Source organism: Bufo bufo, chromosome 1 (assembly GCF_905171765.1).
Source record: "Bufo bufo chromosome 1, aBufBuf1.1, whole genome shotgun sequence".
Lineage (NCBI taxonomy): Eukaryota > Metazoa > Chordata > Amphibia > Anura > Bufonidae > Bufo > Bufo bufo.
Genome location: NC_053389.1, coordinates 319,582,912 through 319,608,857, shown reverse-complemented (window position 1 = coordinate 319,608,857; position 25,946 = coordinate 319,582,912). Strand labels below are relative to the sequence as shown.

At 43.8% G+C, this 25,946-nt stretch overlaps 1 protein-coding gene across 4 annotated transcripts in view; it reads left to right on the top strand.

Annotated features, from left to right (window-relative positions):
• The window catches only part of TMCO6 (transmembrane and coiled-coil domains 6), a 64,027-nt gene that overhangs the window by 4,733 nt on the left and 33,348 nt on the right, over nucleotides 1–25,946 (top strand). For 3 of the 4 annotated variants that reach the window (XM_040441821.1, XM_040441833.1, XM_040441813.1), the window contains exons 2-8: nucleotides 395–536; nucleotides 3,141–3,256; nucleotides 12,317–12,426; nucleotides 17,728–17,911; nucleotides 21,574–21,678; nucleotides 21,761–21,846; nucleotides 24,691–24,807. In XM_040441821.1, the coding sequence (XP_040297755.1) occupies nucleotides 455–536; nucleotides 3,141–3,256; nucleotides 12,317–12,426; nucleotides 17,728–17,911; nucleotides 21,574–21,678; nucleotides 21,761–21,846; nucleotides 24,691–24,807 (800 nt within the window). In that variant the 5' untranslated portion in view covers nucleotides 395–454. The remainder of the gene's footprint in view (nucleotides 1–394; nucleotides 537–3,140; nucleotides 3,257–12,316; nucleotides 12,427–17,727; nucleotides 17,912–21,573; nucleotides 21,679–21,760; nucleotides 21,847–24,690; nucleotides 24,808–25,946) is intronic. The other variant, XM_040441830.1, reaches the window with a different exon arrangement.

Below are 25,946 nucleotides of genomic sequence, written 5' to 3'. Positions count from 1 at the left end.
GACATGCACTACTTTAGTTCGTGATGCAGACCAAACCCACCCATTGAAGTCTGAGTCCGTAAAAAATCATGGACACAACACGGAGGTTGTGTCCATTTTTCACTGTAAACTGATAGGATGACACACGGAGGGTAATAAGAAATACATGGACTAAACACAGATCCTTCACGGATGAAACACAGACGCTTTTTTTTCACTGACGTCAAACTGACACGGAAATGTGGGCGAGGCCTTATTGTGTGAATGCGGCCTTAGTAAATACCCTGAAGTTTTCTAAAATTTGTGTTTGGCCTGTTTTCCTGTAGGTCCCGTAACCTCACACTGGATTGTATAATAGCATTTTAGTGATTTGATTATATTACTGTATTAGTTAGATTTGCTGTTAATCTTTTAGGTCTGAAGATTGATTGAATTATGCCTTATGTGAATCACCCAGTGACACCTACCATAAAGAATGTGGCGTAGAAAGAAATTTGGCAAGGCATCACAGCCAGAATTGGAAGATTTGAGGACACAGCGCAGAGAACGAGAGACAGGTGATTTTTATTTTTGTCCTATTTTCGGTATACAGTGGTCCCTCAATTTACAATATTAATTGGTTCCAGGATGACTATTGTATGTTGAAACCATTGTAAGTTGAGCAATTGGTTCCAAAGCCCCAAAATGTCATCGAAGATAACAGAAAATGAAGATAAGCAGATAACTAAGACAGATAAATCCATTCCTTACATATAACAGTCAGATAACAGCTGATAACTAGCAACTAATCCAGCTATTTACCAGAGAAGTGGCCTTGAGTGGTTGGGTCTGAGTCTGAGACATTGTATGTTGAGTCTGGTTTCAACTTACTATGGGTCAGAAAAGACCATTATATATTGAGAATATTGTATCCTGAGGCCACTGTATCTTTAGGGATCACCATACTTCTTGCTGGGTCATGTCCCTTTATGAGCGAACCTGCCGGCCTATTTAAAGCACTCCAGAATTTGTATTTTTTTTTACATATAATGTTAAATCACTGTTAATATTCTAGTAGTCTCATTTGTTTTATCTCATCCCAGTTGCATCCATGCACTTTTATTATAGGCATCTGACCCCCATCAGACCTCAGATCAGCCCACCTTGTCAGACCCCCATCAAACTTCAAATCAATTAAAATAAAAAAAACTCCTCTTACCTATCCTGCACCGCGGCTCCTCTCCACCTCCGGCAGTACTCAAGCTCCCCGTCTTCCCGCCCTGCACTTCTCTGTCACCTGACTGCGTGCAGCGTCAGGTCATAGTGCGTGCACTTCATCCTGACTCTGTACGCGGTCAGGACAGTAAAGCGTCGGCCCCAGGAATGAAGACCGGGAGGGTGAGTATTACAAGCGTTTGCGGCGCTTTGCTCCCCGCACCTAATGGATACTAGTGAGCGTTTTCATATGGAAGTGATCACTAGTATTCGCTTTATAAGACACACAGCCATTTTTCCCCCACGTTTGGGGAAAAAAGTGTGTCTTATAAAGCGAAAAATACGTTAGTTGCATTATAAAATTCCCCTGACTCACACTGCCTGTCTGTGAATGCTGTGTGCAGTATATTCAGTGTATTTCTATGAACTGCAGCTTCACACTGCTCTGGCTTGCAAGAGCTAACATGGAGAAACCTCTAAAGAAAGTGTTAGAAAAGACAGGCTAAAGCTGCATCGGGATACACTGATACTGTGTGAGGAGACAGATTTTTTTGTCACTGATCTATCACTTGTTGCCCTTAAATAGGACTCAGAAAAGGGATAATGCAGTGTGATGAGACTCTGCTTTCTATGTCTGTGGCAAGCCAGAAATGTCTAGTGGAATGCCGGCTTTAATGCTGGAAACCCAATAGACCCTATTATAGTGAATGGGATCCCACGGGCCCCAACGGTGTTCGGCTGCACTGCATACGGCAACTCTGGTACAGTGATCCCTCAAGATACAATGGCCTCAGGATATAATATGCTCAACACACAATGGTCTTTTCTGGGCCATTTTACTGGTAAAACATCTGTATTGGTTGTCTAGTAGGTCCTCTGCAGTACTACATGTTCTGTACTGCCCCCTGTGTGTGGCAGGATGAGCTGCAGCTTCATTTTTCTTTTCTGGTACACTTTTCTGACCACTGAGGAAGGGAGAGCGAATCTACACGAAACGCGTATGGTGAAACAAGTGATGTACCTGTATTGAGAAGCCTCCGATAAAACTGTATGGCCATACAGAGAAAGAAAAAAAAGAAAAAATTTTACAGTACAGGAACAATAACAGCATATATAAGACCTGGACAATACTTGAAGTTTTTGGTGTGTGATTTATATCAGTGAATTTATCGACTATAGACCAATATTGAACATTTTATTATCATATATTTTAGCATTCAATACAATATCGACTATACTATTATATCTATATAGTTTATGTGATTGTAGTTTTTGTATGTCATTGCTATAATACACTGTATTTATTATTTGTATTACTTGAATTTTATGGGGATTTAACAATAAATATTTTCTGCATATGTCAATTTGGTTGCCAAGTGTATGAGTGCTCGCCCATTTTTCCATTGTTACATTTACAGCTTTTAGCATCTATTCTTGGTTATCTACTTATTTTTCTTAAAACTTCGCTTTTTATTATCTTCAGATTACATTTTCGGGCCTTGGCACCAGTTACTGGTTTTCCATAGAGTTATGGACTCAAGTTACAATGGTTTCAACTTACAATGGTCATCCCAGATCCAGTTAATATTGTAACTTGAGGGACCACCTTATACTGTTTCTCTGCCTGGACAGAATACCAGAATGCCTGCCGCATATGTGGAGGTAGCCTTAGACAGTTGGCTGGTCTTACTGAAATCATTGGGTTTAGTAGACTTTTCTCTTATTTGTATGGGACCTTCAGCCATCAGTCTGTCTGCACCCACAGGATCCAAACATATAAATCATATACTGACTGTATACAAGTGTCATAACTTGTATGTTTGGACTTGATTCCAACCAACGCTCTACCTTTAAAGGGGTCCTCTGACATAATTAAAACTTCAATGGCAGGCAGTGGAATAAATACTTTCATAAATTGTTGGGTTGGTCATGGTAATAAGTATTATATGATAAATATTCCTCTTTAGCTCTAAGAAAAGCAAGAAGAGAAGAACAGCTTATCAGCAAGAGGCTTCTGCAAAATCTCACTCATGATGATGAGATCCTGGAAGAAAATGTGCAGTCTCCAATCTCTGAACAGCAGGTTCGTAAGCACATTACTGGTTACAAATTTATATTATAAGTACGGTAAAAAGCAGAACCAGCAGTAAATGTCTGATGTGAAAACAGGAAAGCGGATAATTCATGTCTATCTGAAAATGGAACCTGAGACAAAACAGACCTGCCGTCATTTCTTATTTCAGCTCATGGAGTTATCACTCCAGAGGAAAATAATAGAAGGTGTAGGACAATCTGGGCTTGTTCCAAGGCAAATGAGGAGGTGTACAACCTGACAGAAAACACTGCTCCTGCTTCTAAACTCTAAGGCCCCTTTCACACGGGCGTTGCGGGAAAATGTGCGGGTGCGTTGCGGGAACACCCGCGTTTTTTCCACGCGAGTGCAAAACATTGTAATGCGTTTTGCACGTGCGTGAGAAAAATCGCGCATGTTTGGTACCCAAACCCGAACTTCTTCACAGAAGTTCGGGCTTGGGATCGGTGTTCTGTAGATTGTATTATTTTCCCTTATAACATGGTTATAAGGGAAAATAATAGCATTCTGAATACAGAATGCAAAGTAAAATAGCGCTGGAGGGGTTAAAAAAAAAATAAAAAAATGTTTAACTCACCTTAGTCCACTTGATAGCGCAGCCGGCATCTCCTTCTGTATTCTTTCTTTAGGACCTGGGTAAAGGACCTTTGATGACGTCACTCTGGTCATCACATGATCCATCACCATGGTAAAAGATCATGTGACGTACCATGTGATGACCGGAGTGACGTCATCAAAGGTCCTGTAACTGTATTTAATGCTCACCATAGGTCCTAAGGAGACACAAGGAGATGCCGGGCTACGCGAGCAAGTGGATTAAAGTGAGTTAAATTATTTTTTATTTTTTTTAACCCCTCCAGCCCTATTTTACTTTGCATTCTGTATTCAGAATGCTATTATTTTACATTATAACCATGTTATAAGGGAAAATAATAATGATCGGGTCTCCATCCCGATCGTCTCCTAGCAACCGTGCGTGAAAATCGCACCGCATCCGCACTTGCTTGCGGATGCTTGCGATTTTCACGCAACCCCATTCACTTCTATGGGGCCTGCGTTGCGTGAAAAACGCAGAATATAGAGCATGCTGCGATTTTCACGCAACGCACAAGTGATGCGTGAAAATCACCGCTCATCTGAACAGCCCCATAGAAATGAATGGGTCGGTATTCAGTGCGGGTGCAATGCGTTCAACTCACGCATCGCATCCGCGCGGAATACTCGCCTGTGTGAAAGGGGCCTAAGGGTGAACATAGAGACTCAAGGGCTGCACACAAAGGAAGTTGTCTCAGGAGACATTTGAGATCAGTCAGAGATGTTGCTGGATTGCAAGTAAATATGTCAAACCTTAAATACAATTTAATTTAAGTAAGACACAGCAACATCTATATTTGAGTACATTTTTGATGATCTATCAAAAAAATTTGGCACCTCAGCTATTACGGCCAGTATAATGTGGTTATATTTCTCGCTCGTATCATTGGGGGACACAGGAGACCATGGGTATAGCTGCTGCTGCCACTAGGAGGCGACAATAGGCAAAGCAATGCTAGCTCCTCCTCACATCTATATCTCTCCTGCATACTGTCAGCTAATCAGTTTTAGCTTAGTGTCTGTAGGAGGCAGACCTCCCTGCTTTGCAGGGCGTCTTCTTTTGTTATTTTTCCTTTTTTCCCCCTTTAGGTACGAGAAACAGAGATGCCTGGCCTCTCTGTTTGCCCGGGGAGGAAGGCCGGTGTCGGTTCCCCTCACTGCCCGACCTCCCTCAAGAAGGCAAAAGTGGACCAGGGCGGCCCTGCTCCCCTGCATCCCGCCAGCCATGGGTTCACCTACATTTCTGCAGTCCCCCTCCACTCCAGCCTCACTACCACCTCGGTGCTAGAGGTGACCCTGCTGCTTCCCCCAAGGGAGGTGGTGAAAAGAGGATGAAGATGGGGTGAGTATTGTGAACACAGGATGAGTATAACCCCCTCCATCCACCACCTCCCCCAATCTTTCACCCCCACCTCCCCTCTCCACCTCTCCATTCCCCGGCCAAATGCTGTTTCTTCCCAGCCTGTGTTTTCTCCTTGCGCCCCCCTCTCTCCATGCCATACCTCTGTGTCTGACCAGTACCAGTTCCCAGCGGTCACATCCCCTCCAGGGGCGACCGCTTTATTCAGCTGCTGGGCGTCAAGGACGCTTGTTCTTGGTCTCCTCGGTCCAGGGTTCGAGAATTCCCACAGCCTTCTGTTCCTTCCGGTCGGCCCGCTCCAACACGAGTCCCCACTATACTGAGGCTGGCTTCCCTATTACATGGCTGTGTAGTTTAAAATTAACCTCTTCTTGCCTCCAGTTGGGCCTAGGGGTTTCAGTTTTCAAATACACGACTATATGTTTATATTAAATTAAATAAGTTACCCTACTGGCACTATCAAGTGCTGAGTGTGGTGTCTGTTGCAGAATTAACCCCCTCTAAGGTGGTGCATGTGCGCTCCCCCTCATGCGGTTACTGCCGCACTTTCCTGCAACAAGTCCACTGGATGTTTTTTATGCAACCCCCCTTCCACGGACACGCACAAGCGCTGTACATCCTGTCGTGTTCCCCCTTCCTTAAGTAGGGTAGTTGCACTACCACTGGTTGCTGTACATCCGTACATCCATATTCCCCTCCTCCCATAGATTGAGTAATGGCACTACCAATGTATACCGTGTGTCCCGTCATAGGTCCTTCCATCCATAGACGGACTAATTGCATTAAACACGTATACCGTGCATCGTTTCGTGTTACTTGCTCCTCGGGTGGAGTAATTACCACTGGATGCGTCACACTCTGTAGCATTGCCCCCTTTCTCTTAGGTGGCGTAAATGCACTACCACTGGATACTGTACAGCCTGTCTCTTTATCCCCCCTCCATAGGTGGCGTAATTACTCGACCACTAGATACTGCACAGCCTGCCGCATTACCCCCCTCCATAGGCAGTGTAATTGCACGACCACTGGAAACTGTACAGCCTGTGGCATTACCCCCCTCCATAGGAGGTGTAATTGCATGACCACTGGATACTGTACAGCCTGTCGCGTTACCTCCCTCCATAGGTGGCGTAATAGCACTACCACTGCATACTGTTCAGCCGGTCGCATTGCCCCCCTCCATAGGTGGCGTAATTGTACGACCACTGCATACTGTACAACCTGTCGCAGGAAGATGGACACCTCCTAGAGAAAACCCTAACTCCGGTCCTGACAGACTACGAGTATCAACAGGCCCCAAAGGTAGGCAAGTTCATACACCGGATACCTAGAATCCTATCTCACCCCATATGACCCTGGAACTAATGTCAGGACTGAGACTACCTGTTCCTCCAAAGGGAAGGACGAACAGGAGTCTCCCTCAAGCCTAATGACAAACAACAAGGAAAGGCAACATACACACACATATATCAAAACAAAATACAAAATGTAACGGAAACACTTATCTTCAATGAAGCTTTGGTAGCATCAGGAACTCAGCTGAGAACCAAACACAAGCTAACCACAAGTTCAACAGAAGCTATAAACCGCATAGCATAGTGGGAGAAACAACAATAAATAGAGAAGGTGAAATGACCACAATATCAACACCTGGGGATAGAAGGTGTGCAAGCACCATAAACAACACAGACGTCATTTGATCCAAAAGAAAAACATGTCAGATCAAACCACGTGTTGCCAGTCTCACAGATCTCCTGCCACCTGTCAGGCGAACATCCGTGACAACTAGTTCCTGTGGCTACTCCTGTCTGGCTCTATTCTCAGGTGGAGAGTTTGCCTTAGCCCTATGTGCCTTGTCTACCACTCTGTGGTTCCCTTCTTAGGCTCAGGGCTTACTTACCCCCTGCAAGCCATGGTGGCACCCGCGTTGCTTTCCTCCTCATTCCTTGCATTTGCACTGGATATGGTTCTGTGGTTTCTACCACATTGCCTTCTGTTCCGTTCCATGTTTCGGCACTGGCTCTGTATGTGGTAGCTTTTACTGCTTCTCTCCTATAGGTGAAACCCCCACACTGGTCCTGGAAATGGTGGTTGTGTCTACATTCGCTCTCAGGTGGATCTCCGGCTCATTTTATGCGACCAATGAACAGGGCCGTCTTTAAAGGGACACTGACAGGCCCTATAAACATATTTAGTTATTCCTATACAGTCATAGATCTATTAAAGTGTATTCCAATGATATAAGAGTACCCCCTGTCCGCATTGTAAACCATGTAAAAACAACTTTATATTGATCTGTCAATCACATTTCTTTATGCCCAAGGGGCGTTTTTTCTCATACCTTTGTGCCCAGCTGCGCCTCAACTGTCGATTCCTAGCGCCGTCCAGCTCATTAATATTCACTGCGCTGGGCGGCTCTTACATTCCCCAATCCTGTCACCCGAGAGAAGAGTATGCCCATAAGTATCTATTGGGTATGCGCGGGAACTGACAGGATCGGGGAATGTAAGAGCCGCCCAGCGCAGTGAATAATAATGAGCTGGGCGGCGCTAGGAATCGACAGTTGAGGCGCGGCTGGGCACAAAGGTATGAGAAAAAACGCCCCTTGGGCATAAAGAAATGTGATTGACAGATGAATATAAAGTTGTTTTTACATGGTTTACAATGCGGACAGGGGGTACTCTTATATCATTGGAATACACTTTAATAGATCTATGACTGCATAGGAATAACTAAATATGTTTATAGGGCCTGTCAGTGTCCCTTTAATATTGATTGGACCCTGGGCAAGAATTTACTTGGACCCCCTGGATTCCGCCTTCCCACACCCTAGCATGCAATCACGCCCTCCACCACAACACACACCTGGTAGAGTACAGTGAATGACTGTAAAAACTTCCAGTTCTGAAGACTCCAGCGGCTCAGAATCAGTGCTCTGGGCTGGAAATGGGCACCGCTCTGCAGTTCAGGAAGGAGACCAGGGCTCGGCTCACCCTAGCGTTACAGTGCACCCCAGCACCCCACAGTATGCAGTATAGCACCCTATAGTATACAGCACCCCACAGTATGCAATCAGTATAGCACCCTATAGTATACAGCACCCTACAGTATGCAGTATAGCACTCTATAGTATACAGCACCCCACAGTATGCAGTATAGCACCCTATAGTATACAGCACCCCACAGTATGCAGTATAGCACCCTATAGTATACAGCACCCCACAGTATGCAGTATAGCACCCTATAGTATACAGCACCCCACATTATGCAGTATAGCACCCTATAGTATACAGCACCCCACAGTATGCAGTATGGCACCCTATAGTATACAGCAACCCACAGTATGCAGTATAGCACCCTATAGTGTACAGCACCCCATACTATACAGTATACAGCACCCCACAGTATATAGTAGAGCAGTATAGCACCCCACAGTATACAGTAGAGCAGTATAGCACACCACATTATACAACATTCCATAGTATAGAGCAACTCACAGTATATAGTAGAGCAGTATAGCCCCCCACAGTATACAGCAGAGCAGTATAGCCCCCCACAGTATATAGCACCTCACAGTATACAGCACAGGAGTATACAGCCTCCCGCAGTATACAGCCCCCCACAGTATACAGCACCCCGCAGTATACATTAGAGCAGTAAAGCCCCCCACAATATACAGCCCCCCACAGTATACAGCACCTCACAGTATACAGCACCCCAAACTATACAGAATACAGCACCTCACAGTATACAGCAACCCAACGGTATGCAGCACCCCACAGTATACAGCAGAGCAGTATAGCACCCCACAGTATACAGCCCCCCATAGTATACAGTAGAGCAGTATAGCACCCCACAATATACAGCCCCCCACAGTATACAGTAGAGCAGTATAGCACCCCACAATATACAGCCCCCCACAGTATACAGTAGAGCAGTATAGCACCCCACAATATACAGCACCCCATAGTATACAGTAGAGCAGTATAGCACCCCACAATATACAGCACCCCATAGTATACAGTAGAGCAGTATAGCACACCACAATATACAGTACCCCACAGTATACAGCACCCCACAGTATACAGTAGAGCAGTATAGCCCCCCACAGTATACAAAACCATAGTATACAGTAGAGCAGTATAGCACCCCACAGTGTACAGCACTCCATAGTATACAGTAGAGCATTATAGCACCCCACAGTATACAGCACCCCATAGTATACAGCCCCCACAGTATACAGCACCCCACAATATAGAGCCCCCCACAGTATACAGCACCCCACAGTATACAGTAGAGCAGTATAGCACCCCACAGTATACAGCACCCCAAAGTATACAGTAGAGCAGTATAGCACCCCACAGTATACAGCACCCCATAGTATACAGTAGAGCAGTATAGCACCCCACTGTATACAGCACCCCATAGTATACAGTTTACAGCACCTCACAGTATACAGTAGAGCAGTATAGCACACCACAATATACAGCACCCCATAGTATACAGTAGAGCAGTATAGCACCGCACAGTATACAGCACCCCACAGTATACAGTAGCTTACAGTATATTAGTATAACAGCCCCTGTCACCTTTTCCTGATGTAATCTTCACAAAAAAAACTCCACAATTAATGCAAACTTCTCCTGCACTTGCATTAGTATGCATGCTATAGCTGATGAGCCATTCACTTCTGGTGCCCACTATTGCAGGGCTCTCCCTGGTTGGCACAACCCCCTAGTTTCTATGACATTGGTCTACCACATGATTCTTATTTCAAGTAGGACATTGGCGCTAACTGTTGACGCTGTGACACCATCAACATTACCTCTTTTAAGAGATGAGTAATAGCTTTGACATGTCCTTATGTAGGGGACACACCTATTCAGGGCACATACTGTGCATCAACTGCTTCCCCCCCCCCCTCACCCGATCGGACTATGGTGCTGTCGCATGTTGTCAATGCTAATAGATGCTTCGTTGCTGGAACGCAACACCCTTTCGACGTTATGTCCCTCCGCAAGACAAGTAATTGCACTCAGATTATGTTTCTGTCTACATGGCCAGTGTCCATACTCCTGAGGTTGGATTCTTACTGTTGGGAACGCCGGCACTATTTTTTTCTTATATGTCCAGATTTTCTCTGGTGTTTTTGTGACGTTGGACATAGTCATCACATTCTCTCCTGGAAAAGTATTTCTCCTATATCGGACCAATCTGTGCATTACGCTGATGACCACATTGTCCCCTTCAGGCAGAGTCGCTACACTGTGACAATACATGGACTCTGACGAATCTACACACCTCCGATATTTTTGTTCTTCAGCCTACAGTTGGGTCTGCCTGATCCAGGCAGTTTGTGGAGTATCAAACAGATTCTTTTGTTAGAGGTCTCACGACAAGCCTCTACGGCTCTAGGGGCATCTGTCTTCCATAGTACCTGCTCCTTAGGGGGCGTTTCCTTTTTTAAGCAGAGATGTATGCTGCGATCCTTACCTTTTGGATCGGCTTCCATGAGTGTATTCCGGCGAGTGTATGTGCTCTCTTTCAAGAGTGTGCTTGCTCAGTTTCCTCAGGCTGTCTAATGCCAGTCATGATATGGTCCTGGATCCAGCATCACTTCCTTTTGTCCAGTGGTGGACTTTTGTCCATTGGCGGAGGTTGCTTTGGCTGCACTCTTCTTGCCCAGTAATTCCTTCCAGTTTTCCCAGTTTTTTTCCTGGGTTGAAGTATCCCATCCCGATACTTATACACTTGGTAAGGTTGTGTCTGGGTTTTCCTGTTGCTCGTTCGCCAAGTCTCGTGCATACCCGGATTCTACAGGTTAATTTCTGTTTAGGAAACACCCCTTGGTTTTCCATGGGGCCTATTGCCATGCAAAACATCCTGGCTTTCCAGTCCAGGTCCCAACAGCAATTCTGTGGTCTTAGTTATCCGGAAGTACCTACCGCGCATCATCTTCAGTCGTCAGACATGCTTATCCTTCTTGTGGATATTATGTGCTGCTATTCACATCTTCCAAAGCCTGTCGAGCCTTTGGGCTTCATTTAACTGGGCTTTCCTCTTTTTGCCCAGTCTAAGACGCCGTACATTCTACGCTCTCTGGCTGGCCTTCCTGGTTCATGCTCTTCCTGTCCTATTCAGGGTTCCTGTGCATCCTTTCCCCACATTTCTGTGAAGGATCCCATGGCCAGCCTTGGATTTTTTCTAGTCTTTTATTCCCTCCCCATGGTACTGCTTTGGAATGTCCCATGGTCTCCTGTGTCCCCCAATGATACGAGCGAGAAAATATAATTTTTTGTGCTTACCTGTAAAATCCTTTTCTCGCTGAGTTCATTGGGGGACACAGCACCCACCCAGTAAGTTCATTGCTGGTTCTTTTTGGTGGGTCCCACCTGTTCTTGGTTCTGACCCATCTCCAGTTCTCTTTCATACAATTAGTTTCTGTTGGCTTCTCCTGGCTGCTCCTACTGCTTTTTTACAAACGGATTAGCTCAGTGTATGCAGGAGGGATATAGCTGAGAGGAGGAGCTAGCACTTTTTTGCCTAGTGTCGCCTCCTAGTGGCAGCAGCTATACCCATGGTCTCCTGTCCCCCCCCCCCCCATGAACTCAGCGAGAAAACGATTTTACAGGTAAGCACAAAAAATCCTATTTTTCGCCGGCCACCTAGTAACCTGTGGGAGTTGAGAAACCAAGCTCCCCCTCACAATCCCAAAAGAATACAAGCACCTGTTCATGGGACCTGTATTCTGTGAACAGAGAAAGTCCTCCAGAATCCCCAAGTGAAGGGATCACGGCAGTGATTTTGGCCATGCTCCTTAAAATGAAAGCTAAGGTGTAGTTCCCTGCACAGCGTGTGACCCAGAGCATCAAAGTGCAGAAAGAAATGAAATGAGCCATAGTGCTTCATACTGAGGATCGGTGGGGGTTCCTGCAGTCAGGAGCCAACAGTTTAGTAAGTAGTGACATATCTTAGCAATGTGCCATCACTAAAACCTCTCTACATTACTCGTGTTCATGCATGGTATTAGTCAGATATGGCCTAATATATTTGCAGTACATTTGCCTTTAGTTAATCTCTATCTTTTATTTTCTAAGCTTGTACAACTTGTGAAAGACATACATGATGGGTCACCTGACACGTTACAATCACTTATTGCTCTTCGTCAGAATCTCCGGAACAAAGATGTGCAGTTTATGTTCATCAGGTATTGCATCCGTTTTTTTGGCCTACATATTTCCAAAACAAAACTTAAATGTGTAATTTTTGCAATGGTTAAAAGTGTGACTCAGCAAAAATTGACCAAATCGCCTGACTGACTGAAATGTTAAAGGGAATGTGTCGTCAGGAAATAACCTCTTGTTTAAATTTTTTTTTTTTTTTTTTTTTTAGAATTCTTGGTGTTTTTCAATTTTTATACCTCTGTATAGATAAGGCTACTTTCACACTTGCGTTCGGAGCGGATCCGTCTGATGTTTCATCAGACGGATCCGCTCCGATAATGCAGACGTCTGCATTAAAACTTAGAAAATTTTCTAAGTGTGAAAGTTGTCTGAGCGGATCCGTTCAGACTTTACATTGTAAGTCAATGGGGAACGGATCCGCTTGAAGATTGAGCCATATGGTGTCATCTTCAAGCGGATCCGCCCCCATTGACTTACATTGTAAGTCTGGACGGATCCGCTCGCCTCCGCACGGCCAGGCGGACACCCGAACGCTGCAAGCAGCGTTCAGGTGTCCGCTCACTGAGCGGAGCGGAGGCTGAACGCTGGCAGGCGGATGCATTCTCAGTGGATCCGCCTCCACTGAGAATGCATTGGGGCCAGACGGATGCGTTCGGGGCCGCTCGTGAGCCCCTTCAAACGGTGCGCACGAGCGGACACCCGAACGCTAGTGTGAAAGTAGCCTAAGACATAATCTGATATTCACAATAGGTGATGTCACAGCTTATACACGTTCTCTCCCCTGCATTGTGACAGCTGCACAAGTCACAGAGCATGTCTAGAAAACTCCTCCATAGAAATCAATAAATGTTACCTGTGTATTGGGTCCATATAATATTATTAGAAAAGAAAAAATATATTTTATAAATGGTAAAAAAATATAGGTGATAGATTTCCCAAGGCCATATTTACAACAAGGCGCATGAGGGCACGTGCCTATAGCGCCAAGAAGGAGGGTAGGGCGGCACTTCACAGAGAAAACGAATGCTTTATGTTGATTTTTTTTCTTTAGTATGTATACTAATGCCAGAAGCCTGAGTAATAAAACTGGGGAGCTGGAATTAGTGATGTGTGAGGAGAACTATGACATAGTGGGAATAACTGAGACATGGCTGGATGATAGCTGTGACTGGGCAGTTAATGTACAAGGTTACAGTCTGTTTAGAAAGGATAGTCAAAACCGGAGAGGGGGAGGGGTCTGCCTTTATGTAAAGTCCTATCTAAAGCCCACACTCCGTGAAGATATAAGTGAGGGACATGAACATGTGGAGTCACTGTGGGTAGAGATACATGGAGCTAAAAACAACAATAAATTACTAATAGGAGTTTACTATAAACCACCTAATATACCAGAGTCCACAGAAAATCTACTACTAAACGAGATAGACAAGGCGGCAAATCATAATGAGGTGGTTATTATGGGGGACTTCAACTACCCAGATATAGACTGGGAAACTGAAACTTGTATATCTCATAAGGGAAACAGGTTCTTGGCAATAACCAAAGACAATTACCTCTCCCAATTGGTTCAGGACCCGACTAGAGGGACGGCCATACTGGACTTAGTATTAACCAATAGGCCTGACAGAACAGCAGACGTGCAGGTTGGTGGACACCTGGGAAATAGTGACCATAAAGTAATAACCTTCCAATTATCATTCAAAAGAGCGTTTCTAGAGGGAGGAACAAAAATACCAAACTTCAAAAAAGCTAAATTTAGCCAACTAAGAGAGGCCATAGGCCTAACTAACTGGGACAAAGTCCTTAAAAATAAAAATACAGCCACAAAATGGGTTATTTTTAAAAACATCCTAAAAGCTCATTGTGAGAGGTACATACCGTATGGGAATAAAAGGTTAATGAACAAAAAGAAACCAATGTGGATAAATAGAACTGTAAAGAAAACAATAAATGACAAAAAGAAAGCATATAAATCACTAAAACAGGAGGGTAGCACGGAAGCACTGAAAAATATAAGGAAAAAAATAGAACATGTAAAAAACAAATAAAAGCGGCCAAATTAGAGACCTAGAGATTAATTGCCAAAGAGAGTAAAACTAACCCTAAAATGTTCTTCAATTATATAAATATTAAAAAGTATAAATCTGAAGGTGTCGGCCCTTTAAAGAGTAATAAGGGGGGAGATGCAGAGAGCGACGAGGAGAAAGCAAAGCTGTTAAATATTTTTTTTCTCCAATGTATTCACTGAGGAAAATAAACTGTCAGATGACATGCAGAATGTAAAAATTAATTCCCCATTAAAAGTGTCCTGTCTGACCCAGGAAGAAGTACATCAGCGACTTAAAAAGATTAAAATAGACAAATCGCCAGGACCGGATGGCATACACCCCCGTATCCTAAGGGAATTAAGTAATGTCAAAGCCAGACCCTTATTTCTGATATTTGCGGACTCTATACTGACAGGGAATGTCCCACAGGATTGGCGCATGGCAAATGTGGTACCAATATTCAAAAAGGGTCCAAAAACAGAGCCTGGAAACTATAGGCCGGTAAGTTTAACATCTGTTGTGGGTAAACTGTTTTCTGAGAGATGCTATCTTAGAGCATCTCAACGGAAATAAGCAAATAACGCCATATCAGCATGGCTACGTGAGGGATCGGTCATGCCAAACTAATTTAATCAGTTTCTATGAGGAGGTAAGTTCTAGACTTGACAGCGGCGAATCAATGGATGTCGTATATCTGGACTTCTCCAAAGCATTTGACACTGTACCACATAAAAGGTTAGTATATAAAATGAGAATGCTCGGACTGGGAGAATACATCTGTATGTGGGTAAGTAACTGGCTCAATGATAGAAAACAGAGGGTGGTTATTAACGGTACACACTCAGATTGAGTCACTGTCACTAGTGGGGTACCTCAGGGGTCAGTATTGGGCCCTATTCTCTTCAATATATTTATTAATGATCTTGTAGAAGGCTTGCATAGTAAAGTATCAATTTTCGCAGATGACACTAAACTGTGTAAAGTAATTTACACTGATGAGGACAGTATACTACTACAGAAGGATCTGGATAGATTGGAGGCTTGGGCAGATAAGTGGCAGATGAGGTTTAACACTGACAAATGTAAAGTTATGCACATGGGAAGGAATAATGCAAGTCACCCGTACATACTAAATGATAAAACACTCGGTAACACTGACATGGAAAAGGATCTAGGAATTTTAATAAACAGCAAACTAAGCTGCAAAAACCAGTGTCAGGCAGCTGCTGCCAAGGCCAATAAGATAATGGGTTGCATCAGAAGGGGCATAGATGCACGTGATAAGAACATAGTCCTACCACTTTATAAATCGCTAGTCAGACCACACATGGAGTACTGTGTACAGTTCTGGGCTCCTGTAAACAAGGCAGACATAGCAGAACTGGAGAGGGTCCAGAGGAGGGCAACTAAAGTAATAACTGGAATGGGGCAACTACAGTACCCTGAAAGATTAGGGTTATTCACTTTAGAAAAAAAGACGACTGAGGGGAGATCTAATTAATATGTATAAATATATCAGGGGTCAGTACAGAGATCTATCCCATCAGCTATTTATCCCCAGGACTGTGACGAGGGGACATCCTCTGCGTCTGGAGGAAAGAAGGTTTGTACACAAACATAGAAGAGGATTCTTTACGGTAAGAGCAGTGAGACTATGGAACTCTCTGCCTGAGGAGGTGGTGATGGTGAGTACAATAAAGGAATTCAAGAGGGGCCTGGTTGTATTTCTAGAGTGTAATAATATTACAGGCTATAGCTACTAGAGAGGGGTCGTTGATCCAGGGAGTTAGTCTGATTGCCTGATTGGAGTCGGGAAGGAATTTTTTATTCCCCTAAAGTGGGGAAAATTGGCCTTCCTCCGGATCAACTTGCAGGATAACAGGCCGAACTGGATGGACAAATGTCTTTTTTCGGCCTTATGTACTATGTTACTAGTGCTTCTTCTCGTGTCTCCAAGCTTTTGTTTATTGTAGCTACAAATCAGAAAATGTAACCCACACACTGTTTTCCTACAGCAAATGTAACAGTATTCTCTTCAGGATGGCAGTGTAAGGGTTGCATCCCCGGACTTGGTGCAGTTAACAAAAGTAAATGATAAGGAGACATCAGATCAGTCAAATGAGGAGAAAGGTGGACCCAGTATATGGTCCATATGTACATTGCCAAAAAGCAGAGAAGATTTCTCTACCTGTCACAGAACAGTCCATTCCATAATCCACACACTGACAGCAAAGTAGTAAAGCTCCTCACTATAACTACAAAAAAAAAAAAAAGAAGCAACCACACAGTAAAGGCCCCCTAACACATTCAGTAGCTGTCGCCCAAACTATTGTTCAGATAAAAGCTCTCGTGAGTCCCTTCTGGCTTCCTCATACACAATCGGCTGAACGTGTGTGTGTGTATCCTATGGGGAGAGAGGAGAAAGCCCCTGTCAGACAGAAAACAAAAAGATCAGACGAAAATATTCACCTCGCCTGAACCTTCTTCTCTAATATAGTTTGTAGAGTGTTGGTCGAACCTGTTGTAACATAAATGTATTTCACACTATAAACTGCATGGCCGATAACCACATCACAGAACCACAACAATCGTGGTGAAATCAGGAGAGTTTTTTACTGCCTGATCAAAATTATTTTTATGTAGCTACTGTATACCCTCAAGTCAATAGGGAGCTTTAGCCAAACTGATGCCTAGGGCAGCAGAAACTCTAAAAACAGCCCTGACATTCCCTTTAAAGATTTAGAGAAGGAAATCCTAAAAGCAAAAGCAGTAGAAAGCTTCTAAGGCTGATTTCACATCTGCATCATATGCGCCTTTGGAGGCTTCCATCACAGATTCGTTCAAATATACGTGACAAAATAGTGTGGTATGCTGCATTATTCTGTTTGGTAAAATGCTGAACTTGTGAACGGAAAACCAATGGATCCCATTATAGTAGAGGCGGTCCATCTGCTGCATTTGTGTTCTATTATATTTGTGTTTCTGCTTCTATAATAGATCAGAAATCATTAGCTCGAAGATGAACAAGGCCTTATGTGAGGTCCAAAATTCTGTGCTGACTTATTTTTTAATGTATCTTTATAAGTGGTAAGAGATTTGGAGAGTCGGAGTAGGACTTTTAAGTATGAAGCAGAGTAAAAGATGACAGGACTCCTAAGAGAGAGTGTGAGAGTCCTGATCCTGCCGCTCACACAGGATGATTGACAGCTCTCCTATAACATTACTGTGCATGTCATTGTTCTTCTAATAATAAATCTTCAATATTTCTCTCCCTAGGGCAGAGGGCAGCATGCAGGCTTTGATCAGGTTATTCACTTGTCAGCTTAGCAATATTCAGATGGAAGCAGCCAGGTGTCTGCATGAACTCTCCAACTCAGATGATCCAGCTATCTGTGAAGCATGCCTACCAGCTACAGTATACCTGGTGACGTATTTATCAGGGAGCAGCCCAGTATTCTTGGTAAGGGACAATTTTTGACATTAATCTGTTTTCCGATATATAAGCAAGCTTCATACTGTCTGGTCCTGTCTAACCATCTCTACGGGCATGATCATGTGAGGACATTACAATAGACCCACAGTCAGAGTGGAACTATGATGCAATTAGCTTGGGTCAGATGAGCTGCCATTAGTCTGTGAGATGCAGATGATGTCGGAATATTTATGCTGTCTCCGATTAACAGTCTATATTATTTATGTGAATAAATTAGAATCTGTAGGAGGAGATTCGAACCTATTATCACAAATACCAAGCTAAAGAGAGCTAGTGATCTGCGCTAAGTTAGACGACAAAAAGAAGGCGGTGGTAAATCAAAATATATATTAAATAACAATAATACAGTGCAAACTAATATATAAGAAAAATTGGTGACAAATGAAATTCAATCAATGATATGCAAATTTTTAAGAAAGCCCATGTAATCTAGAGTATATATATATCCACTACAATGCCTTATTATGACAATACTTCAAATTATATTTAAAGCAATTTGATACCTGATTTCTCTCAGCCGACAGATATCATACTAAACCCAAATCTGGTTTATAACATATTTCATCTTTTATCTATACAGATATATATACATAATCAACCATACTCAGTTCCTTGGAGATGATACTGTGTTCTCACTAGGGATCGACCGATTATCGGTTTTATCGATATTATCGGCCGATATTCAGGATTTTGAACGTTATCGGCATCTATTTTGCCGATATACCGATAACGTATTGGGAACACAGAACGCGCTGCTCCCAGCGCTCTCTGTGTTCCCTCCGCAGCACAGGGGAGAAGGAAGCAGTGTCTCCCTCCCCCTGTGCTGCTGCTGCCGCTGCCGCCAATTAGAGGAGAGAAGACAAGAGGAGGGGAGGGGCTGTGGCCACCGCTCCACCAATGAAGATAAGTCTTTCATTAATTCATATATAGGAGCTGGCTGCAGAATCACATAGCCGGCTCCCGACCTCTATGAACTGTAGCTGCGATCTGCGGTAGTTAACCCCTTAGGTGCCGCGGATCGCAGCTACCGCTCATAGAGGTCGGGAGCCGGCTATGTGATTCTGCAGCCAGCTCCCGCCTCCTGTATATGAATTAATTAAAGACTTATCTTCATTGGTGGCGCAGTGCGCCCCCCCAAGCCCCCCAGTATTATTTACAGCAGTGTAATCCTGGGACTCCGATCGGTTACCATGGCAGCCAGGACGCTACTGAAGCTCTGGCTGCCATGGCAGCACAAACCACAGAGCAGCAGGGACAGTGTGAGATCCTATTCACCCTGATAGATCTCTATCAGGGTGAATAGGACAAGGGTTCTAGTCCCTAAGGGGGCTAAAAGTTAGTAAAAAAAAAATAATAAAAATATTAAGTATAAATGAAAAAGAAAGATTTACAAAAAAAAATACACGTTAACAATAAACATTAATTTTCAGCAGATTTGTGTAGGAATTTTTTTTTTTTTCAAAAATGAAAATTCCCAGAATATCGGTATAAATTATCGGCTATCGGCCTGAAAGTTCACAAATTATCGGTATCGGCCCTAAAAAATCAATATCGGTCGATCCCTAGTTCTCACCAGTATATTTACAATCTCACTGGATTGGAGCAAGGTTTAGAATGATACTGCAGTTACACCCCAGCCTTATTCCAAAACAGATACTATACACAAAGTAGGGTTAATTAAATATATATAGATATATAGTATATAAAATCTCCCACAAACTGTAGGCAAACTAATACTATACCAGTGTATCGGCTAGTAGAAATCAGTTTCAAGGTTCAGGACTATAATTCCACAATTCCTATCTTCTATCACAGTGTGGTTTTAAGATGGCTGCCACCAATAGTCTAAATGTAAGGCAGCTCGGAAGCTGTCTTACATTTAGAACTGGCTCTGGATGTGCCGAAGTTATGGAGAGGCCTCCGCCTCTTCATAACTTTGGCGGATCCACTGCAAGCGCAGGTCCTTTATTAAGACCGACGTCTAAAACTCCAGTCTTAATAAATGTGCCCCTTAGTTTGTATTCAGACTTTGTGTTGTCTTGTTCACTGGAGACAGTTATGCTGTGTAAGGAGTAGGGCTGCAATGATTAATCAACGTTATCGATAATATTCGATAACGGTATTCGTTATGCGGGCGGGAGCGGGCGGTCAGGCGCTATGCCTGCGGGTCCTTGAACTTTAAATCACTGCATCTTTATTACCTTACAATGAAGCTCCAGTAACAGTCAGAGCGGGCGGCGGCGTAATGTCACTTACTCACGTGACGCGCATGCTCTGCCTGCTTCATTCATAAAGTAGGTGGAGCAGGCGCGTCACGTGAGTAAGTGACGTTATGCCGCCGCCCGCTCTGCCTGTTACTGGAGCTCCATTGTAAGGTAATACAGATGCGGTAATTTAAAGTAAAAGTTACTGCCGGTTAAGGAATACTGCTGTGAGCGGCGGGGCCAGGATCTGTGTATGGCACTGTTATGGAGGGGATCTGTGTATGGCACTGTTATGGGGAGGGGGATCTGTGGATGACACTTATGGGGAGGGGGATCTGTGGATGACACTGCTATGGGGGAGATCTGTGGATGACACATATAGCATAAGATGCTCTATAGTGTCATCCATAGATCCCCCCCATAGCATAGTCATCCACAGGTCCCCCTCCCCATAACATTGTCATCCAAAGATCCCCCTCCCCATAACAGTGCCATCCACAGATCCCCTCCATAACAGTGCCATCCGCAGATCCCCTCCATAACAGTGCCATCCGCAGATCCCCTCCATAACAGTGCCATCCGCAGATCCCCTCCATAACAGTGCCATCCGCAGATCCCCTCCATAACAGTGCCATCCGCAGATCCCCTCCATAACAGTGCCATCCACAGAACCCCCATAACAGTGCCATCCACAGATCCCCCATAACAGTGCCATTCACAATTTGTTTTAATATGGCCTTTGAACATAATTTTTCAAGTAAAATCGTATAAACCCCCTTTTTTTGCCATTTTGGTGTTTTTTCCCGATTAATCGATGAAATTATCGACAACTAATCGATTATTCAAATAATCGTTAGCTGCTGCCCTAGTAAGGAGCATTTATTTCTTGAAGGGTTAGTGGAGGCGTGTTGTGGCATCAATTAGTTGACATGGATAGATGTGAGCAATAAGGATGACAAACCAACAACATGTTTAGGTCCATCTCACGCAATCCCATTGGCAACATGTGATTCTCCCCTATAATATAGCTCCTACCCAAGAGTAATATGATGGTAAAAATGTATTCCACCACCCCATAGCATGTGTCTAAGCCTTAGAAATGTTTTGATGGACAGCAGCTGGGGTTTTTAGGTCCAGATCATGGTAGCTACAATGCGTGTTGCAAGAAGGCTGTAGATGGTAGCAGAAGGTTCAGACGTGATGAGCAGTATATTAGTCACTGCTTATGGTCCTTATATTGACTGTAATTGTGATGTCCAAAAACAATAAAAAAATGAGGGGCCATTACTTTTATCACTTTAAAGGTCCATGTCAGTTTTCTTTGCTTAGACCATGCCTCTTCTTGCAGTTTTCTCATATCATAGTGAATATTTTCAGCCTATTCTAGAGCCTGACAAGGTCATATGTACAATTACGTCTCTGTAGGAACTCTGTCTGTATACCCTGGGCAACCTGATTGTGGAAAGTGAGGCAGCGAGAAACCAGGTACTTTTGCAGGGGATCATTCCTTCCTTGGCACTGTGCGTACAGGTAAACAGCATACGACTGCACATTTTCATGTTGTATAATATACTGTAAATGCAGCATAATGAAATTCTCTCTCACCTCACAGTCTCCTCACATGACAGTATTAGAAGCCACCGGCTTTGCACTTTCTCAGCTGCTGCAAGCAAACGAAGCTTCTGAAAAAATAGTGCCGTAAGTATAACACCGAGCTGGACTTATTGTCCGAATGTGTCCATTAACAAACAAATTGCACATCAAATCATGAGGTCCAGTTCTGGACCCAAAAGGACATCTTATAGACAAACCAATCATAGTTAAAAAGTAATTCGTAAGTGCAATCCCTCAACTATTATACCTCCCCTGAGACAGATAACGTATCATCCTTGACTAATATAAACCCATACATAAGGAGCAGCAGTACAGATTGTCATTCAATTTGTCAATTAAAATGAAAAAGGGCAACGGTGCGCCCCAGGGGCAGCGGCAGCACTCCATCAACGCCACCCACCCACCTAGTATTCAGAACTATATCACCCTATTATGCTTCCCAAACTTCTATTAAGAGCCAGCCAAGGGCTGCACACTCCAGATATATCCATCCAGAGACCCCAAATAAACTCAAATTTGAAAGGCAATTTATTTTAAAATAGACCCCCCCCCTTTCCAACCGAATCACTACATGACGCTTAGAAGTCTGGCCTATTCCCCTTGCATTCCAAGCAATAATCTTAAGGGTACCTATCATTAAACCAACTCCATGAAAACATTTGCCTGCTGCCGCTTACTCTGGGGAGCCATTATATGGCCCGATAGTAAACATATGTTCTTTCTCAAGTCCCCCCCACATAAACCAAAACACGAAGCGGACATTTCTCTCTACGGTAGAGGAACTGGGGTACAAAAAATACCTGAGTCCGTAATGTATACACAGACTAGCAATGAATCTGTCTCAATAGTACTACTCGGCTTCGGGCCCTGGCTTTCCTTATTATTTTAACCCACCATACTATAGAACAACCTTAAACTATCAAAGCTGAGGGTTGAGGGGGAGGCCCCCAAATGTAAGGGCACTCCCCAACCAACCCTCTTTCCCCTGCTCATAACAACATTAACTCAGCAAGGATATATATATATTAGGAACCGGTACATATCCCTTAAGTCCTCAATGATTTGGACGGACTTCAGATACTATGTATATCTCACAATGTTTTCAGGTGTTGCCATGTAGATCCTTCTTGTGTGTAGCCAGCCATTGACACGCCGCATCTGGATTGTTGACCATATGTGTCTTTTCTTTTGCCACCACTCTCAATCTGGCGGGATATATCATTGAGTATGGTAGCTGTAAGGCTCTCAACCATTTCTTGACGTCTAGAAAGTAGATTTATAGTAAGATCCGCACAGCCTCTTGCACCTTTTAAAATTGCATCTCGATCTCTAAAATGTAGGACTTTAATCAAAAGAGACCTTGGCGGCGCCCCTGGTGGTGGCGGGCGAAATGGTACACGGTCAGCGCGTTCCAATTTTATCAGCAAGCTATTTCTCAATAAATGTTACAGCATCCACTCTCTCCGTATGTTCAGGCATACCAATTATTTGGACATTATTCCGCCTTAGCCTGTTTTCAAGATCATCTGATTTGGATATAAGCAGTGTGACATTATGTATTACACTCTGCAGATCCATTTTCACTGGGGGCATTTGATCCTCCATAGCATTAATTTGCCCATCCATTTCACCAACACGCTCCTTCACTTGCCTCATATCTTCCCTTATAAGTAAAATGTCCTCTTTGAGGCCCACATGTGAGTGTTTAATGAGGTGAGAGCCATGTTGCACTGTACCACTGCTGCATGCACATCTTTAATGGTGGGTTCCGCCTCTGGAGTAGCCCCTCTATCCATTAGTGCACTACTACTGGTAGTCCGCTACTGGTCATTCCCCGCGGCTCCCTGAGATTCTACTGCTTTGACATCCTCTGGGTCCAGAGCGGTTGCTGGGGAAGTCGAAGAGCGGGCAAATTTCTCCAGCCGCGCAGGCACATCTGATAGCTTCGCATCTTGCGCGGCGCCATTTTGTTTCACTGGCGTGGCGAGACCGCACTCCTTCCCCTCCTTCTCCTTGGTCTTCTGGTGCGTCATTCAGATGCTGATGGATGGCTATTCGCAGGGGGAACAATTCCTCTCAAGTAAGTAGTAGGTTTCTCACCCACACAGCGGGAATATAAGGATTTTACAGGAGGCTTAGCCATGAGCTCGGGTCACGCTCCTTATTAGCCAGTTTATAGCATGTGCTATGCAAGTAGAGAGACTGGCATGCTGCCTGATTGGTTATTGCTTTTAAATGCTATTCATTGTAAAGCGCCATTCTGACATGCATGCTGACGAGAAGGAAGGCAATACCGTATGGGACCCGTATAAATGTGGCATTCACAATAGGAATCACCTGGTACTAGGATCTGTCACTATATGGTGACCTATCGATGCTGGAGGAATGGGCACATCTCTGAATGGCCTCACTAGGGTGCCATAAACATGTGCTGCCCTTGTACTTTACAGGGCAGTAATAGGGCGGCAGAAAGATTCACCATTACCACACAAAATCCACATAAACACTTAGCTTGGGTGCTTTTCTAATCTAGAAAAAGACATTGGTTGGTGGATGAAAAGGACTTTACATTCACTGGCATAGGGACTTTACTTGGCTCTTGATGTTCCTAAAATCCTTTTCATCCACCAACCAATTTTTAATGGCCTTCTCCTCCTGAGGACTGACACCCCATGCAGTGAGGACCTAGACACCAATGTCATCGTCATCGTTTATTAGCGTTGTGCCTAACGTAGCAAAAGACAAAAAGGTGAGTATTGCCATCTCTCCTTAAGTCACCCAGACAGTGCATATTTATCCTATGAGGGCTTTCCATTTCTCTATTTCTTAGCCTTTTTGAGCAATCTAGAAAAGAAGCAGCCCTCGGAAATCGTCATTAGACTGCTTCCATGAAGAGTCACAGTTGTGTCCTTCTCTGTCTTTCTACAGGGTCGTCCTCCAATCTGGGCTCATACAGCATATTCTCAGGCTGTTACATTGTAATTCAGAAGATGGTATTGGGATGATGATTGAATTTGCCTGGTGTCTCCATTACATTGTGAGCAGGTACTTGCAATATGAATGATTTATGACTAGAAAAGTGTTGAGACACAACGTCATTTGTACAGTGTGTCGGCAATGATAACATTCTCCACTTCTTTTGAATGAAGTTCCCCTTCTGAACTGAAGAGAAGTGTCTAGCCACTGCTGTATTTTCCCAGGTTCATGTATCCATCATAGATTCTATTAAAAGTTTAGAACATAATATTTTAGCTCATACACGCAAATTAAGAGGTAGAGCTAAATGGCAATAAATCCAATGACCCCAAAAAGGGGTGTATATTTGCATGCTTCCCAGAAGATGTCTCTGATTGTGAATCGAGCATTAGGCAATGCTTCTTACTGAATAACATAGATAACAGAGATGAGGCTACGTAGCCTTCTGCTTCTTTCCCCCTCCACTTTGTTTCTCTGATCCTTGGACCAATTCCACACCCCATAGTTTGCCAACAAAGCAGCTCCTCTAGAAAAGGGAGTCCTAAAAAGCTTCACGCTACCTAAAGGTATAAGAAATAGGACCAACCAGGACTGGGTGCCCTCTCTCAAGGGTCCTAACGCAGCCGCATGGTCTACCTCTATGGTATATATACCCTTGTTCCATTCACAGTGCCGTTTATTGCCCTTGTATCTTTAATTTAAATGTGTCTAATTGTTCTCCATTCTCATACCACATACAACTCTTTTACAGCCATCTTAGGAAAAACGGATCTGTAAAAAAAAAATATAGCTTCCATTTATTTTCTACCTCAAATCAGTAGGAGGGGCTATTCTCATTAGCAAAAATAGACAAGGGTAGGCAGTGAGTTTCTTGGATTGGGCACATGGGTCCGTGAAAAAAAACAAAAAATGGATGTGTGCATGGCCCCATTAAGTTGTAATAGGTGAGTGTGCTATGCATTTTTAAAAGGATGGCACACTAACAAAAAATACAGGGTTCTAGGGATTTAGATATTGATGACCTGTCCTCAGAGTAGGTCATCAATGTTAGATTGGCAGGGGTCAGCCTCCCAGCAACTCCACTGCTCAGCTGTTTGAGGAAGCCGGGCATCTCCGGTGAGTACGCGGCCTTCTCACATCTTACCAAGCACAGTGCCTTACGTTTCGTAGCAGCTGTGCTTGGTATTGCAGCTCAGCCCCATTCACTT